At 37.2% G+C, this 17331-nt stretch overlaps 1 protein-coding gene across 17 annotated transcripts in view; it reads left to right on the forward strand.

The window, feature by feature from the left end:
* The window catches only part of INPP4B (inositol polyphosphate-4-phosphatase type II B), a 1031775-nt gene that overhangs the window by 805144 nt on the left and 209300 nt on the right, over positions 1 to 17331 (forward strand). For all 17 annotated transcript variants that reach the window (XM_089302446.1, XM_070047510.2, XM_089302447.1 and 14 more), the window contains 2 exons: positions 193 to 333; positions 4656 to 4753. In XM_089302446.1, the coding sequence (XP_089158572.1) occupies positions 193 to 333; positions 4656 to 4753 (239 nt within the window). The remainder of the gene's footprint in view (positions 1 to 192; positions 334 to 4655; positions 4754 to 17331) is intronic.

Raw genomic sequence — 17331 nt, forward strand, 5'->3', positions numbered from 1 at the left:
ATGCCAAGTAATTTAATAATGAAATGAGTGAGTGATTCTTGAATGAGTAAACAACAGGAAATAAGCACTTAGCAGCCAAAAACTGAATCAGTGCTATGTTCCAACTCTATTATTTCGTTCCAATGTATCTAAAATAACATAACACAAATCAAATAGGTAATGCTTCTTCCCTCTGTCCCTCACCTGCACCAGTGAACATTATGTGGTAGAAGTCAAGCTTCCGGCCATGATGTTTGAGTCGCTACCTCAACAGATTAAAGAAGGGCAACTGCTTCATGTGCACCCAGTTCTTTTTAATGTTGGAATCAATGAGCAGCAAACTCTTGCTGAGAGGTAAGCTTTGGGTATAACATTGGCATTTGCTTTTTCTTATTTTGTTGCTTGTTTTGGAGAATGCTGGGAAATCCTATATGTTTCTGCACATAGAATTTAGATTTGTGGATAGCATTTTCCTTTTTATCAGTACCAATTTGTTTGATATAACAAGGTAAAATATTGAGTTTTAAATAATCTTGCTTCAGATCAAATTTAAATGTGGGAAAAACAGAGGGACATATTGGTACTAATACAAAATTATTCACATAGACAACACAGTATCTATTTGTGGAAGACATTTTAGTAATTCCATGTTCATATATATCAATATTATAAACTCAGCTAATTGTGTAAAAAACTGTGGATTTAAAAGTCTTTTTTCCCTTTTGCAATATTTATTTTTAGTAACATTCAAATATCTTTTTTGTAATAACTTCCTCTGCCAGACTACAAATGATTATACATGATCACGCAAGTCACTGTAAAAAATGCTTTTTTAAGCAAAGTACATTTGCATTTAACATAGTTTACGAGTAGAGATATCAGAAAATTTTGCGAACACTTAAAGTTCACAGAACAGAGCGTTAAAATATTTTAGAGAAAGATGTCATTAGTTTGCTGTAAGGCCTCATTGGAAAAATTCCCCCACAGGTAGAATTTTGGAGAATTTGATAGTTTTGTATTTAAAATACTTTCTTGTCCAAAATTTACTCTCTAAATGTCTCCTTCCTTCCTAGGTAACATTTTAAATGTGTTTAAATATATTCCTTATTGTGACTTGTTAAATACATTGTAGGCCGTCACAAATGTCTTTTACTAAATCAAAAATATTACAACTGTTATAACCCTCTTGAATGCCAAAACTGTTCATGACTCCTGTTGCCATCTATTATTTTCAAACTATTTCTCCTCCTTTGCCTCTTATCAAAAGGTATTTCCTGGACATCACAGATTTCCATAATTTTAATTTGTCAGTTACAAAGTAGATAACAAAGGTTTATATTACATCGTAGTTTCCAACTATGGAAATGCTTTTAATCTCTTCTTGCAGTATATATAAATCAGAATATAATTTTATTTTATTGTATAAGAATCTTTCAGTGATAATTAAATGTGTTTGAAATTCAATATCTAAGATTATTTTATATTCCATATATATATTCCATATATACATTCCATCTAATGTTTTAAATGGATGATATTCCTGAACTTAAATTATACACCCTGGGGGGAAAAATCAGCACTCTAAATTGTCTCTCCTTTGTGACATTACAGTATGCAGTGTTTTTGGTTTGAATTAGTAAGTCAAGGCTTGTGAGTGTGATCTTGAGAGAGAAATGAGAGTCTTATATTTATAGACTTTTCAAGGACTGGATAGCCCTGCATTTTCAAGGCTTCTTCAGTAGATTAATTTGCATCACTCATGACATTGTGACTATTTTAGTTGTCAGTCAACTACTTAACAGATGTCTCTCTCAAACCCTTCTATCACTCTTACATATTAAAAATGCATTTTGTAGATACCTGTTATCTGTATAAGGCACACAAGACTTTCAGGAAAAACAGCAAAGTAGGGAAAAATACTGAGAGAAGCAGGAAAGCTGAATTTAATTAGCACTCTGTTATCCACCAATTATTGACGAGCAAATCTCTTCCACTGTGCTCTCTGAGCTTCCTTTATATAGTTCTGAATTTTGAACTTTACCAGCTTGCACGTGCATCTTATATGTGCTATGTCCTCAAAGTCTAATATTTTACTACATATCTACACCAAACCAAAACATGTTACAGATATCCATTCTTAAATAAGGAAGTACTAAGTTCTACAACAAAATACCATAGACTAGGTGACTTAAAAGAAAATTTTGTCATAGTTCATGAGGCTGGGAAGTCCAAGATCAAGATTCTACCCAATCTGTTGTTTTTCATTAGTGGGCTTTTCCTGGCTTGCTGGTGAATACTGTTGGTCTCACTGTGTGCTCACACGAACTCTTCCATGTGTTCACAGAGAGAGGGAGGCTCCATTCTGCTAAGGGCATTATTCCTATAGGTTCAGATATCAACTCCCACAACCTCATGTAACCTTAATGACTTCTTCAGAGACTCCTCACTAAACAGAGTCATACCTGGGGTTCAGGCTTTAGCATATATATTTTTGGAGGATACAACATTTTGACCATTATACTAATGCTATTTTTAAAGCATTGGTCAATTGGTCATTCTAGTAAAAAAGTTAGAAAACTTATTCCAGAGCATAAGGAAACTCTCCTATAGCGTTTTCTCCAAGTTCAACTCAGTATAGAAATTGGACATTGACTCTGTACCAGACAGTACTCTGCCAAGCCACAGGGCACAGGAAGAATAGTGACAAGAAGCACAAGATATGATCAGTGTTCTGAATTAATTTACCATCCACTAAGGAGCCACATTAAAAATATTACTCTACAGTTTGAATCCTGCAATAATCACAGATGTAAGGAAGGAAATAGGGCAAGAGAGAAAAAGATTCACGGAAGCCGTTCCCTTCATGGGAATCAGAAAACATGAGGCTTCTTCTGGGCTTTGAGGGATGAATAAGACTCCATCAAACCAATGAAGAAAGTAAGGCATTCTTGTCAGAGGAAGGTTAGCATTTGAAAAGTCCCAGGGCCATTAGATACTGCACTGAAAGTGCTAAGTATAACTACATTCCCACTGGATGTTTTGGAAGCAATTGTGGAGAAGTTAGGTATAAAACTACAGAGACTGGACTTTGCCCTTTCAGGGAGAGGGGAGACAGAGCTGATAATGATGAAATGTGTGTTACATTAATTTTTCCAACATTTTGGGTATTGCACAGTGCAATGGCTGGTACATGGTTGATGTTAAATTTATATTTGTTGGTAAATGAATGGTCTGACCATGCTGTCAAGGATGGACTGGAAGAGAAGAGACTGGAAGCATAGTGCTGGACACTTGGGAGGCTTTGAGAGAGTCCAAACTGGATATGATTAAATACCTAATATTAATGGCAGAGGTATGGTGGATATAATTATCAATGAATAGTGAGTGAGGTGAGGTGATGGAAAATGAGAGAATCCAAAACAGTGTGTAGATTTTGAGCCTGAGAAAATGACAAAGTATTGGGGGCAGGCTTAGAAATATTGTTTAAAAATGAGGTAGTTTCCAGTTTTGTGTTATGTTGCATTTGAAGTGGGGTGAGAAGCTCACATTGAAAATTTCAGCTGACATCTTGAAAGACAGGTTTGGGTGGAGATACAAATTGGAAGCCGTTTTCTCAGAATCCCTTTATAGAGATGGACACGTGCACTGTGAGTTTGAACCTGGGAAGTGCTCGAAGAGAAGACAAGTTCAGTGACACGGAGGCAGAAAGGTTGGTCTGGAAGAAGAGGCAGAAGAGCACGGGTGCAGACGCTGGCCCTTGTGGCATGGGCGGAAGTGAACTACTCTCCAGGAGCGGGGAGTGCTCTTCCTGTGCCTGTACTCGCAGACAGAGTGTGCCAGAGTGCATGCAGCCCAGTGTGCAGTCCTGGTCTTCTGGACTCCTCTGAGAATTGTCAAGGGTAAAGAGGAAAATTAGGCAGATATAAAGAAAGAGGATTTTTAAAATACATGGAAAAATGCAGCTCCTCAGGAGAAGTACAGGTTAGTTTGGGCAAACTGACATTGGCCGAGTACCAATTATGCACATGCTTGGGGGCCTGTGTTTTACAATTGGTATTTCATTTCTGTTCACTTTTGATGATTGTGAGACTACTTGAGTGTTTCAGAAGTGATTAGTAGAATCACGCCAGTAGACTAGAGCATGCTGAATTCACCATTGTGTAATGTAACTTTAAAAAGTAAGAGCCGGCCGGCACCGCGGCTCAATAGGCTAATCTTCCACCTAGCGGCGCCGGCACACTGGATTCTAGTCCCGGTCGGGGCGCTGGATTCTGTCCCGGTTGCCCCTCTTCCAGGCCAGCTCTCTGCTGTGGCCCGGGAGTGCAGTGGAGGATGGCCCAAGTACTTGGGCCCTGCACCCACATGGGAGACCAGGAGAAGCACCTGGCTCCTGCCATCGGATCAGCACGGTGTGCCGGCCACAGCACGCTGGCTGTGGCGGCCATTGGAGGGTGAACCAATGGCAAAAGGAAGACCTTTCTCTCTGTCTCTCTCTCTCACTGTCCACTCTGCCTGTCAAAACAAAACAAAACAAAACAAAACAAAACAAAACAAAACGTAATAACCTGCCTCCAAAAGGAAACTGTTGACATCCATATAAAAAGAAAAATAAGAAGTATTAATAATTCCCGGTGCTATTTTACACCCCATCATTACTTTTCTGTTTCTATTTTTAGATTTGGAGATGTCTCTTTGCAAGAAAATATTAATCAGGAAAATTTTGAACTTCTAAAAGAATATTATAAAACATTTATGGAAAAGATGCCTCCTGATTGTAAGTATGCAAGTTACAGAAGACAACAATACTAATTTCTTGATTATAAATCTTCACTAGAGGTTAGACATAGAGGTCAACAGACTAAAGAAGCATAGGGTGAGGAATTGAGAGTGTTTTGAGTTTATCTGAACTAAACAGACTGATTGCCAAGGTGGCAAGGCTTACACCTGCTTCATTACCTTGATTGCTGTCTTGAATGTTCATGCCAGAACATTAATTTCAGTGCCATTAAAAATGCAAAAAAAGGTAAAACTATGGAACTTATGAATAGAAATCTCAGTTGATTCCAAAAAAATTTTTCTGTAATTCTTAACCATGTAAAAGACTTTCAGAAATATTTAAATCTCCAATTAATAAACTACATCAGGCATAACACACCTGTATAAGGAGAAAATAAAATTGAATTTAAGGGATGCAAGCTAATACTAAGTAATGCAAAATGAGGCAACCAATTTACTGAATATATTTGTTGCAATATTTTGTGCAAGAGAGTTATACACTTTTGCGGGGGCCGGTGCATGGCTCACTTGGCTAATCCTCTGCCTGTGGCACCAGCATCCCATATGGGCACCGGGTTCTGTCCTGGTTGCTCCTCTTCCAGTCCAGCTCTCTGCTGTGGCCCGAGAGGGCAGCAGAGGATGGCCCAAGTGCTTGGGTCCCTGCACCCGCACGGGAGACCAGGAAGAAGCTCCTGGCTCCTGGCTTTGGATTGGTGCAGCGCTAGCCGTAGCAGCCATTTGGGGAGTGAACCAATGGAAGGAAGACATTTCTTTCTGTCTCTCTCTCTCACTGTATATAACTCTACCTGTCAAATAAAATAAATATGTTTTACACTTTGGAATTTTTTTTTGCCATTTTTCAGTTCTACAACTCTTTTTCTGACAGTATTAAGCTCAAAACAGTCAAGCCTTCCAAATCAGAGAATCAGGAATGTGTTTAAGTTCATCTATAAATAACATTAATGTTCTGAGATATTGAGATATGCATGATGATAAGAATCTAGTCTTAGTAAAGTAGAAAATATTTCTGTATTTTTAACAAAAATCAGTAATCAAAGTTGATACGTCACCTATTCAGTTAATTTGTTCAGTGGATTATAGTAAATTACTTAATTTGAAATACATTAGGTATCAAAGTGTTTAAATTTTTGTAACCCAATGAATTTTGTAGCAAAATATAATGGCATATGTATGCCCTTGTAGAGACAGACAATTTCAATTGAAGTTTTTATTTTTACCTTATCAAATGGCAAGTGTTATAAAAAATTTCATCTAAGTTGAATAGGTACAGATATTTTTCTTGTCATTATTCTCTAAGCAATACAACAATTGTTTGCATTGTATTGTATTGTATATCATAAGATCTAGAGATGATTTGAAGTATATAGGAAGATATGCTTTGATTTATATGCAAATAATATGCCATTTCACATAAGAAATCCATGGATTTTCATATCCACAAGGATCCTGGAAACAATCCCTCATGAATATTAAGGAACTACTGTAATACATATGTGAAATTGATATTTAATAGAGCTATTAATACCTGTTGTGTCTGGATATTGTGTGTGGTGGATTTTTCCCTCCCAGTTTTCTTTGTCTAGTGATATAGCTCTCAGCAAGCTGGTCACCCTGTCATGACTGTTTAGAATCAGGAAATGTTCAGGAGTTCTTCCCTTCGGTACTTACTTGTGATATTCACCTGTTCCTATGACTAACGGGAAATTCCAGTGAACAGGCACTAGTGCTTCTTCCTCTTCTTGCTCTGATCCTCACATTGGGCTTGATGATCTGACACATTTTTAAAAAGATTTTATTTATTTATTTGAGATGTACAGTTACAGACAGTGAGAAGGAGAGATAGAAAGAAAGGCCTTCCAACCCCTGGTTCACTACCCAAATGGCTGCAATTAGCCAGAGCTGAGCTGATCCGGAGCCAGGAGCTTCTACCTCGTCTTCCATGTGGCTGCAGGAGCCCAAACGCTTGGGCCATCTTCTACTGTTTTCCCAGGTCATAGCAGAGAGCTGGTTAGGAAGTGGAGCAGCCGGGACACGAAACAGTGCCCATTGGTGTGGGGAGCAACTGGGAGCAACTCGGACTAGACTAAGTTACTGGAATTAAGACTTATTCTATGCATCTGCTTTCCCACAATATGGCGCTGAGAAGGGAAACAGCTTCTACACAGCTGCCTCCAGTTCAACCAATAAACTGTGGGACCTGCTCCTGATTGGAGGAGAGCAGCGTACTTGGCGTGTGGGTAGCAGAGTTGGGATTGGTGGAAGAGGACTATAAAGGAGGAGAGAGACGGCATGCACCAGGAACATCTAAGGGGAACATCTATCTGAAGGAACACCTGTGCAGCCCCCGAGAGAGCCGGCCGGCGGTGTGCCGCTCCCCCGCGGAAGTGGGGAAAGTGGCCAGGGGGAACCGCCCTTCGACGGAGGTGGAAGGGTCGGTAGCCAACCCGGGAAGAACCAGCAGCAAACCCGGGGAGGGCCGAGCAGACGAAAGAACAGCGCAGGGTCCTGTGTCGTTCCTCCACGAAGACGGGGAGCGACAATTGGGATGCCTGTGCTGCAGGTGGAGAATTAACCTGTGCCAGAGCGCTGGCCCCAACATAGTTTTTAAGTCCCTTTCTATGACCACCTAAAGCATTAAGGCATTTACATTTCACATTATCAATAAAATAGAGAATTTCTATAAATCTGGCACAAGCTACTTGATGTTTCAGAGTCAGTTAGTAAAAGGTGCAGATAAAGCGCTTCTTTCTCATTTGAGGGAGGTGGGACTGTCAACTTAGAACATCCAAACTCTCTGTTATCTTTTGCGCTTTATTCAAAACCAAGGAGAAAGGTATTTCCATATAGGCCTATTGGAATTCCAGCACTGTGCACTCCTCTTTTAGCACTGCAAGGGAGTGGAGTCTAGCACTGTGAGTTAAGAAAGAATGATATTCAGGGCTTTGTGAGAGGTTCCAAATGCTTTCTAGAATGTTTGACATCTTTGTGAGAATTGCATGCAAAAATACTTTTTTTGAAAAGAATCTTAGTTTTGTGATAAGTGGCACATTTTCATATATAGAAGCCTGGAAACGTCACATTCTTTTTAGCAGGCGTTAGTGGAGCTGAAACAGTGCTGATCACTGTGGATGATGTAAGATTAATAGCGTACGGTCTATGGGCCTACAAGCTGGCAGTTTAATAATTTAATATAGTCAATAAGTAATCTACATTAATTCTAAGCTTCTTTCCAGAATCACGCTTGCTATTTTTGAGTGTTGATCCTATTTCTAAATAATTTAAGGTTTTTTTTTTTTTTATTGTTGGTGGTATTCAGTAAGTCTCACTTTCTCCTTGATGATTTCCTAAAGTCATTGTGTGCTCATTCATTGTCACACATTTCATTTTTACATTAAGAAAAACAAAACAGACTATGCATTCTTTCCATTTGTAAAATTACTAAAATAAGAACCTAATATTATAGATAATTTAGTATAGAGAAATTATTTGAATATTTTATGTAGCCCTCATAGAGAATAAAAGCATATAAGAACATTATAGGAAGAAAATAATCCTAAGTAGAAGACAAGGATGGTTAAGAAACCCACAAAAATGGAGAAATTATTTGATACAAAAGAAAATAACATAATTCAGAGGAAGATGAGCAAGAACATAAAATCTATTAATGAAAGAAGAATGAAGATTAAAGGCAAGCTATTGGATTTAGTCGGTTATGAATCATTAATGGCATTTGATAGACAAGTTTTAATAAGAAATCATGGGATGAAAATACATTACAGGGATGTAAGGAGAGACCATGTGTTGGGTAGGTAAACACTGAGAGTGAAAACTACCCGCTTAGGACAGTTGGCTGTAACACCTGAAGAATTCCAGAAATCATAGAGAACTCTTGAGGATTGATGTCCTGTGTACAAAACATTTTGAAAGGGTTTGAAGTCTAATTTAGGATTGGTCTTCAGAGCCCTGCTTGTCCACCTTTGTCTGTCTGCTCTTCAGAGTCTTTTTTGTTGTTGTTGTTGTTTTTAACTTTTATTTAGTAAATATAAATTTCCAAAGTACAGTTTATGGATTACAATGGCTTTCCACCCCCATAACTTCCCTCCCACTCGCACCCCTCCCATCTCCCGCTCCCTCTCCCATTCCATTCACATCAAGATTCATTTTCAATTATCTTTATATACAGAAGATCAGTTCAGTATATATTAAGTAAAGATTTCATCAGTTTGCACCTACACAGAAACACAAAGTGTAAAATACTGTTTCAGTTCTAATTATAGCATTATTTCACATTGGACAACACATTAAGGACAGAGATCCCACATGAGGAGTAAGTACACAGTGACTCCTGTTGTTGATTTAACAAATCACCCGAGGCTCTTGTCATGAGTTGCCAAGGCTATGGAAGACTTTTGAGTTCACCAACTTCGATCTTAATCAGACAGGGTCATAGTCAAAGTGGAAGTTCTCTCCTCCCTTCAGAGAAAGGTACCTCCTTCTTTGATTGCCCCGTTCTTTCCATTCCAGAGTCTTTTTGATAGCTTAGAGGAATAAACCTTGAAAAAAAAAAAAAGATCATATTCACACCCACTTTTAACTTTAAAAATAAGATCAATCATCATTTTCTCTGATATCTTCTTAATCTTTTTGTCATAATTAATATCCAGTTCTTAAAAATAAAATGTGTGAAAGCCAGGCATGCATGGTAAGAATTCTGTTTAGTTTACTGAACTAACATTTGATTAATGGAGTGAAATTTATTTAAAGCTGAAGTATTTTATGTCACTGGCATTTACATTTTCATGTTTCTATATTTTTTGTGTTTCATATTTCAATTTTTCTTAACTGTCATTTAAAAATAGATTAAAGGAACAAAGTTGGTTAAAATCAGGAAAATTATTAAAAAATTAAAACTCAATGTAAAATTTATAAAAAAATAACAGGACTTCAGAGGGATAAGTAAACCTAAAAATGAGAGGATTTTCAAGAACCAGATGAAAAAGAGCAGCCAGGACTCAAACCAGTACCCATATGGGATGCCATTTCTGTTGGCGGCTGCTTAACCAACTACACTACCACTCTGGCCCCTGCTCTTCTTCTGATCCACCTCCCTGTTAATGCACCTAGAATAGCTGCAGCAGGTGGCCTACTTGCTTTGGCCCCTGTCATTCCTGTGGGAGACCTGGATAGACTTCTTGATTCCTGGCTTTGGTCAGGCCAGCCACAGCCATTGTGGCCATTTGAGGGGTAACACACTGGATGGAAAATCTCTGTCTCACCTCCTCTCTGCCACTCTGCCTTTAAAATAAAGCTGAAATTAAAAAATAAGCAAACAATGAAAGTTAAGGATACTTATAAGGATATTTCCTTCAGTAACTGATTATTCTAGGAACTCTGCCACAAACCACAAAGTTTGTGGTAGAATCAATACTAAATCCACGCATTATGTGTTGCTGCAGAGAGGGGTGGTGCTCCATAAACAGAAAGGGTGCATCTGAATACCAGTCCACTCACTGCTTTCCATAAAATCGGGGTTAACGTGGGTTGATACGTGCCTCACTGCTGTGTGTTGCTTCGGTGTTACAGTGCTCTCTGTCCTTTGAAGCTGCCACATCTGGAGCCAGGTTCTCCAGACCTCAACAGGCTCTGGAAATGATCTGAATCTGTAAAATGAGGAAATATTACAGTGAGACAAATATATCCAACAACATGAACAAACACATGTACAGACACACACACCCCTTAACCACATATAAGATTGTCAACCAATCTGTGTGTTTCTGATTCCCAAAGAGGCTTTCTGATACAGACTAAACAATTTCTGAGTTCCAAAATAAATTTCTAAGTTATTAACTTTTCCTCACTATGTGGTAATAATTGATTTCCTGTACACAAATTACATTTATATCAAGAGATCCTTTCTGATTGTAGGGGAGCCTTCCAATACTCAGAACAATGACCTAAGAGGCTACTGTTTTACTCTGTCAACTAAGGTCATGATGTATATTACAAAAAGGCAGTTAGTTTCCACCCCCTCAGTTCTTTTTTTTTAAATTTTATTTAACTTACCCAAGTTTCATATCTTTCCTTTATACCATTTTAGGAACATAGTGGGACTTTGCCCCCAACCTCTCTCCCACCCACACTCCAACCCTTCGTCCCCCTACCTCTCAGAATCCAACTCTTAATTTTATTTTAAAGATTTTTTAGATTTATTTTTTATTTATTTGAAAGAGCTACAGAAAGAGGAAGAAAGAGTGAGAGAGGTCTTCCATCTGCGGCCACAATGGTGAAAGCTGATTTGAAGCCAGGAGCTGGGAGCTTCTTTGGGAATCTCGCATGCAAGTGCAGGGGCCTAAGCACTTGGGCCATCTTCTGCAGCCATGAACTTTTCTGTTTATACAAAGGCTATTGATTTTTACATGTTGATTTTTATATCCTGCCACTTTATCAAACTCTTATGAGTTCCAGTAGTCTCTCAATGGAGTTTTTTTGATCTGCCATAAAAAGGATCATGTCATCTGAAAATAGGGATAGTTTGATTTCCTCCTATCTAATTTGTATTCCTTGGGTTTGTTTTTCTTGCCTAATGGCTTTGGCTAAAACTTCTAGTACTATATTAAATAGCAGTGATGAGCATCATTGGTTCCAGATCTTAGAAGGAATGTTTCAGCTTTTCCCCTTTCAGTAGAATACTGTCCATGGGTTTGTTATAGATTGCCTTGATTGTTTTGAGGAATATTCCTTCTATACACAATTTGCTTAACATCTGCATCATGAAAGGTTATTGTATTTTATAAAATGCTTTATCTAAATCTGGTTTATCTAAATATGGTTTTTGTTTTTCAGTTTGTTAATGTGATGTATCACATTGATTGGTTTGCAAATATTGAACAATCCCTGCATACCAGGGATAAATTCCACTTGGTCTGTGAATTATCTTTCTGATGTGTTGTTGGATTCTATTGACTAATATTTTGTTGAAGATATTTGCATCTGTGTTCATCAGGGATATTGGTCTATAGTTAGTTCTCTTTCTCTGTTGCATCTTTTTATGGCTTAGGAATTAAGGTGATGCAAGCTTCAGTTGTTTTGAATTGTTTGAGAAGAATTGGAATTAGTTTTTCTTTAAGTCTGGTAGAATTCAGCAGAGAAGCCATCTGGCCTTGGACTTTCCTTTGTTGGGAGGGTCTTTATTATTTTTTTTTCTTTTTTCTTTTTAACTTTTATTTAGTGAATATAAATTTCCAAAATACAGCTTATGGATTACAATGGCTTGCCCCCCATAACGTCCCTCCCACCCGCAACCCTCCCCTTTCCCACTCCTTCTCCCCTTCCATTCACATCAAGATTCATTTTCGTTTCTCTTTATATACAGAAGATCAGTTTAGCATACATTAAGTAAAGATTTCAACAGTTTGCTCCCACACAGAAACATAAAGTGAAAAATACTGTTTGAGTACTAGTTATAGCATTAAATCACAATGTACAGCACACTAAGGACAAAGATCCTACATGAGGAGTAAGTGCACAGTGACTCCTGTTGTTGACTTAACAAATTGACACTCTTGTTTATGGCATCAGTAATCACCCTAGGCTCTTGTCATGAGCTGCCAAGGCTATGGAAGCCCCCTGAGTTCACCGACTCTGATCATATTTAGACAAGGCCATGGTCAAAGTGGAAGTTCTCTTCTCCCTTCAGAGAAAGGTACCTCCTTCTTTGATGACCCATTCTTTCCACTGGGATCTCACTCGCGGAGATCTTTCATTTAGGTAGGGTCTTTATTATTGATTCAGTTTCCATCTTGGTTATTAGTCTGTGTTGGTTTTCTATGTCTTCATGACTCAATTTTGGTAGACTGTATGCATCCAGGAATCTATCCATTTCTTTTAGGTCTCTCATTTTGTTTGCATACAGATCTTTGTAGTAATTCCTGATGGTTCTTTTTATTTCTGTGATTTTTGTTGTTACATTTCCTATTTCATTTCTGAATTTATTGATTCAGATCTTCTTTTTGTGGTTAGTTGCTCCAGTGGTATATCAATTTTGTTTATTATTTTCAAAAAACCAGCTCTTCATTTGAATGATGTTTTTTGTTTCAATTTTGTTTATTTCTCTCTAATTTTTATTTCTTTCCTCTATTAATTTTGGGTTTGGTTTGTTGTTTTTCTAGGTCCTTGAGCTGCACTGATAGCTCATTTATTTGGTATCTTTTGAATTTCTTCATGATTGCACTGATTGCTATAAACTTCCCTCTTAACACTACTTTTGCTGTATCCCATAAGTTTTGATATGATGCATTGTCATCTTCATTTGTTTCCAGTAATATTTTTATTTCTCTTTTGATTTCCACCCCCTCATTTCTTTTTTCTGTTTCACTTTCATAATCCATAAATGTTACAAATTAAGCTGGGGTTATGAAGCTACCCATGAGAATAGTGGTATCTAGTAGCCCAGGTCCTAATGGGTTCTGTGGGTCAGAGTTAGTGTTACCAGAGGACAAGTCTAGGGCTGCTCCTCTGGACCTAAATTCTTGATGATGACTGTCCAGAATAAGCTGAAACAATGGTCTAAGCTGTTGGGAATGTAAGCCAGATCCATGGTGAAAACTCATCCATTTCCACAGACCTATAACAAGCAAAGAACTGTGGAGAAAACTTCGCAGGCATCATCTTTCTCCTATTCTCTTATTTCACTCTGACTCCTCATTGTCCACACTTAATTGTAATTCAGACAATGGCAAGTTGCCTTGGAAATGAGGTTTCTGGTGATAAAGTGCAGAATGGGGACAGGTACAAATATAAGAATAAATTAACAGTTTGCCAATGCAATCTCTGCCTTTGCTACTTAGCACCATTCCTTACTTTATATCCATACAAATAAATTCATATCTAGATATGGAGAACATTATTTTGTATTTTAACTGTCCTCCAGGTGATTCTGTTGCACTGTAAAATTTGAGAACTACTGGTTTAGCCTTGTTAAGATGTTACAGAGTTAGCTATTAAAGTAAAATTTATATTTTTACATTTTATTCATTCCTTGACACATGAATGCAAAGTAATATAAAATTCCCAGAATATAAAAGCTGTTTATCTTTTACTTACTTGATGTTGAACCAATATTTATAGTTGACTGACCTAAATTAAATGCATGAAGCAACTCAGTTGTAATGATTCTGTTCAATGTGAGATTACCTTGACTTATTATGTCAAGATAAGTTAATATGTCTATTTCCTAAGCACAAACAATAATTTGAATATTACATATTTGGGGGGAATATTTTTAACAAACTGGAGATATTAGTGAACATATGAATATCTTTCCAGTAGAAAGTGCAATTTAAGTTATAGCTTGATAATTTCTAGTTTATAGACATTTCAACTTTGATACAATATAGACATCCAAATACGCAAATAGAATATTCAGTTGTTAGCAAAATGATCTGCTTACATTATTTCAAATATATGTATATTTGAAAACACAGATTATGGGGTAGGGGATTTTTCACGTATTACACATATGTTTGGCTTTGCATACACATTCAAAAATGTTTAAGAGGGATGGACAGTATAGGAGGAAATTATATTATACAGGGACAACCTCAGAATTGAAAACATCCCAAATGAGCAGATGAAAGTGTATTTTGTATTTTGAAGATTACTAATTGTTTCCAGTTTTTCTTTACTTGTTTTTCTCTTAAATTCACTCCAGCCAGCTTTTCATCCACACAGCTTCACTGAAATTGTTTTCGTCAGGATTTCAACATTGTTAAACCCAGTGCTCCATTTTCTGCTTTCATCTTATTTGATCTAGCAAGTAGATTTGACATGATGAGATGTTTCCAGTTTCATCAATTGGCTTCCAGACCACCGGGTTTCTGGGATTGCTCCTGTTCTATGGCTGCTTCTTACCAATCCCTGTCATTATCTTTCTGAAGTCTGATTTGTGAGAGCATCCTAGCATTCAGACCAGGGACATATATTCTGCTCCCTAGCTGAGCATAACTTCATTTCTTTAAATACCACCTATTGACCATTGATCTCCATTTCCACATTATCAGTCTATCTATCTCTCTTCTTTAAATGTCTATGTCCCAATCAATACCTCAAACTTGTTTCCTGATATACTTAAAAACTTCCTCTTCCTAAAATCTTCCTCATCTAAGTTTATATCAAGTCCAACTTTTTAATTGATTTGGGGGAAAAAATGGAGCTGCTATGATTCTTCCCTCTCCTTCAACCCTAACCCACTTCAAGTACGTTAGAAAATCTCAGTGGGTCTGCTTTCAAATTATGTACACTAGTTCTCACCACCTGTCTCAACACCCTGTGCTGCCTGCCCTTCTCATCTCTCTTCCAGGTTATGGAAATAGCTGCCTCCCAGTCTTTTTGTTTACTTCATCACTGCTCATCCAGTCTAATCTTATCACAGCACCCGGTGTGACTATTTTAAATCAAAGTCTAGTCATGTGTCTCCTTAAACACTTTCAACTGCCACTACTCTTCAATATTTTTCAGAGTAAAAACCAGAATTATTATAGTGACTCCTAAGATTCCAAATAATCTGACAACCTAGAGAGTTTTTGCCCCCATCATCTGGTCTTTTTTTATATCACATGTGTACTCTGCTCCATACTGACCTTTTTCTCATTTTTAGGGCTTTTAAAATGTGCATTAAGTGCTTGCTATTTGTTAAATGCCATATTCTCAGGCCTTTCTTGAAAACCCTCCCTAAAATTGCATCTTCCCACATGCCTGTCCAATTTTCTCTTTGTTTTTCTCTATACAATCTATTATCATCTATCGCGGAATATGTCATTTACCTGATTCCACAATGCTTCCTCAGCAGAATGTAAGCTAGAGGAGGACAGAAACCCTTGTCCATGCATAGCTATTTTATAATATAAATTTCCACAAACTTTTAAAAGACCCCTTATATGACTGGATTTCAAAGTTTTTTTGTATTAAAACAAACATTTTTATTCCATTTCCACAAACTTTATGATATATCCTTAGGTGTGTTGATTTTAATTCAAGATATGAAAAAAATTCTGACATGTAGTTTCTATACATAAATATTTGTTGAATATGTGAATCAATATGATATATTGATTGTTTTAAAGAATTAGAGAACAAAGAAATATATTGGACGTTGGAAATAATCTAACAGATTCTGTCAAGAAACAATATTTCTGTTAATTGTTGCATGATAAAAGGCTTCTCTAGTATTTTTATGTAAATCATTTTGGAATTCATATTATCACATTGAAAGATCTGAAAAGACTTACAGCATGATTGGCAAAATTTTCCTATGAAAGGCCATATGGTTTTCAGCCCATATGATCTGAACTCTGACATTGTCATACAATATGAGCCAAAGATGATATGTTTACTGTGGACATGGCTGAGTTCTAATGAAATTATGTCTTATAAAGCAAAATATAGAAAGAGCTTCATAAATAATGACTGTGGGGGCCGACGCCATGGCTAACTTGGGTAATCCTCCACCTGTGTCGCCAGCATCTTATATGGGTGCTGGGTTCTAGTCCTGGTTGCTCCTCTTCCAGGCCAGCTCTCTGCTGTGGCATGGGAGGGCAGTGGAGGATGGCCCAAGTGCTTGGGTGCCTGCACCTGCGTGGGAAACCAGGAAGAAGCACCTGGTTCCTGGCTTCGGGTTGGCATAGCTCCAGCCGTAACAGCCCTTTGCGGGGTCAAACAACAGAAGGAAGACCTTTCTCTCTGTCTCTCTCTCTCTTACTCTCTATATCTGTCAAAAAAATTAATAAATACTGACTGTGTTTAGTCTGCCAGATGTAGTTTACAGATCCTAGTCCATAGTAACTAAATCTATTTAATTTTATTTAAAATAGTTTTTTCTGTGCATTGTGGACTACAAAAAATACTTAAATAAAAATCCAGTAGCATTTTGCTAAATGAGCACTCCTCAGTATAAATTTTAGACATACTGATATAATCCAACACTATCATTGGCTATGAGGGATTTAGGGTTCAGGATAGATTTTGCTAAGTTAATAGACTCCGCTAATGGGAAAACAGGGACCACATTCCATGTGTGATGACTCCCAGTTGAGTTCTTTTCATTTTTATATGGTTGTTCTACCATAATATAGGAGCTTCTGACTTGAATTTAAAATTACATTTTTTGAATATTTCTAACACTATATTTTATTTTTTGCTTATAATTTTACATACTTTCAAATTTGTTTTCAGCTCATTGAAGAAGAAATATTGATGGTTTACATTTTAGAGATTATAATGCTCTTGATATTGGCAAAAACTGAAAGATTTTATTTTTATCTGTTATATCTTGAAACGCTCGAAAGGAAAGCACTTTTGAAAGGAAAAGTGAAACAAATTAATGGTCAATTTTAATTTTCTCAATGTACTTAAAACCTCAGACATAAAACGTTAGTGTCCTTTAAGCTGTAGACTGAATCAAAGCACAGAACATGGACACCATAGGCCACCAACTTCTACTTGTACGTGTATACAGATGGCCACTTGCCTGGCCAACTAGGTGCTAATCTCTGTAAT

The sequence above is a fragment of the Oryctolagus cuniculus genome, chromosome 8 (assembly GCF_051225735.1).
Source record: "Oryctolagus cuniculus isolate XC-2025 breed Fujian yellow rabbit chromosome 8, ASM5122573v1, whole genome shotgun sequence".
NCBI lineage: Eukaryota > Metazoa > Chordata > Mammalia > Lagomorpha > Leporidae > Oryctolagus > Oryctolagus cuniculus.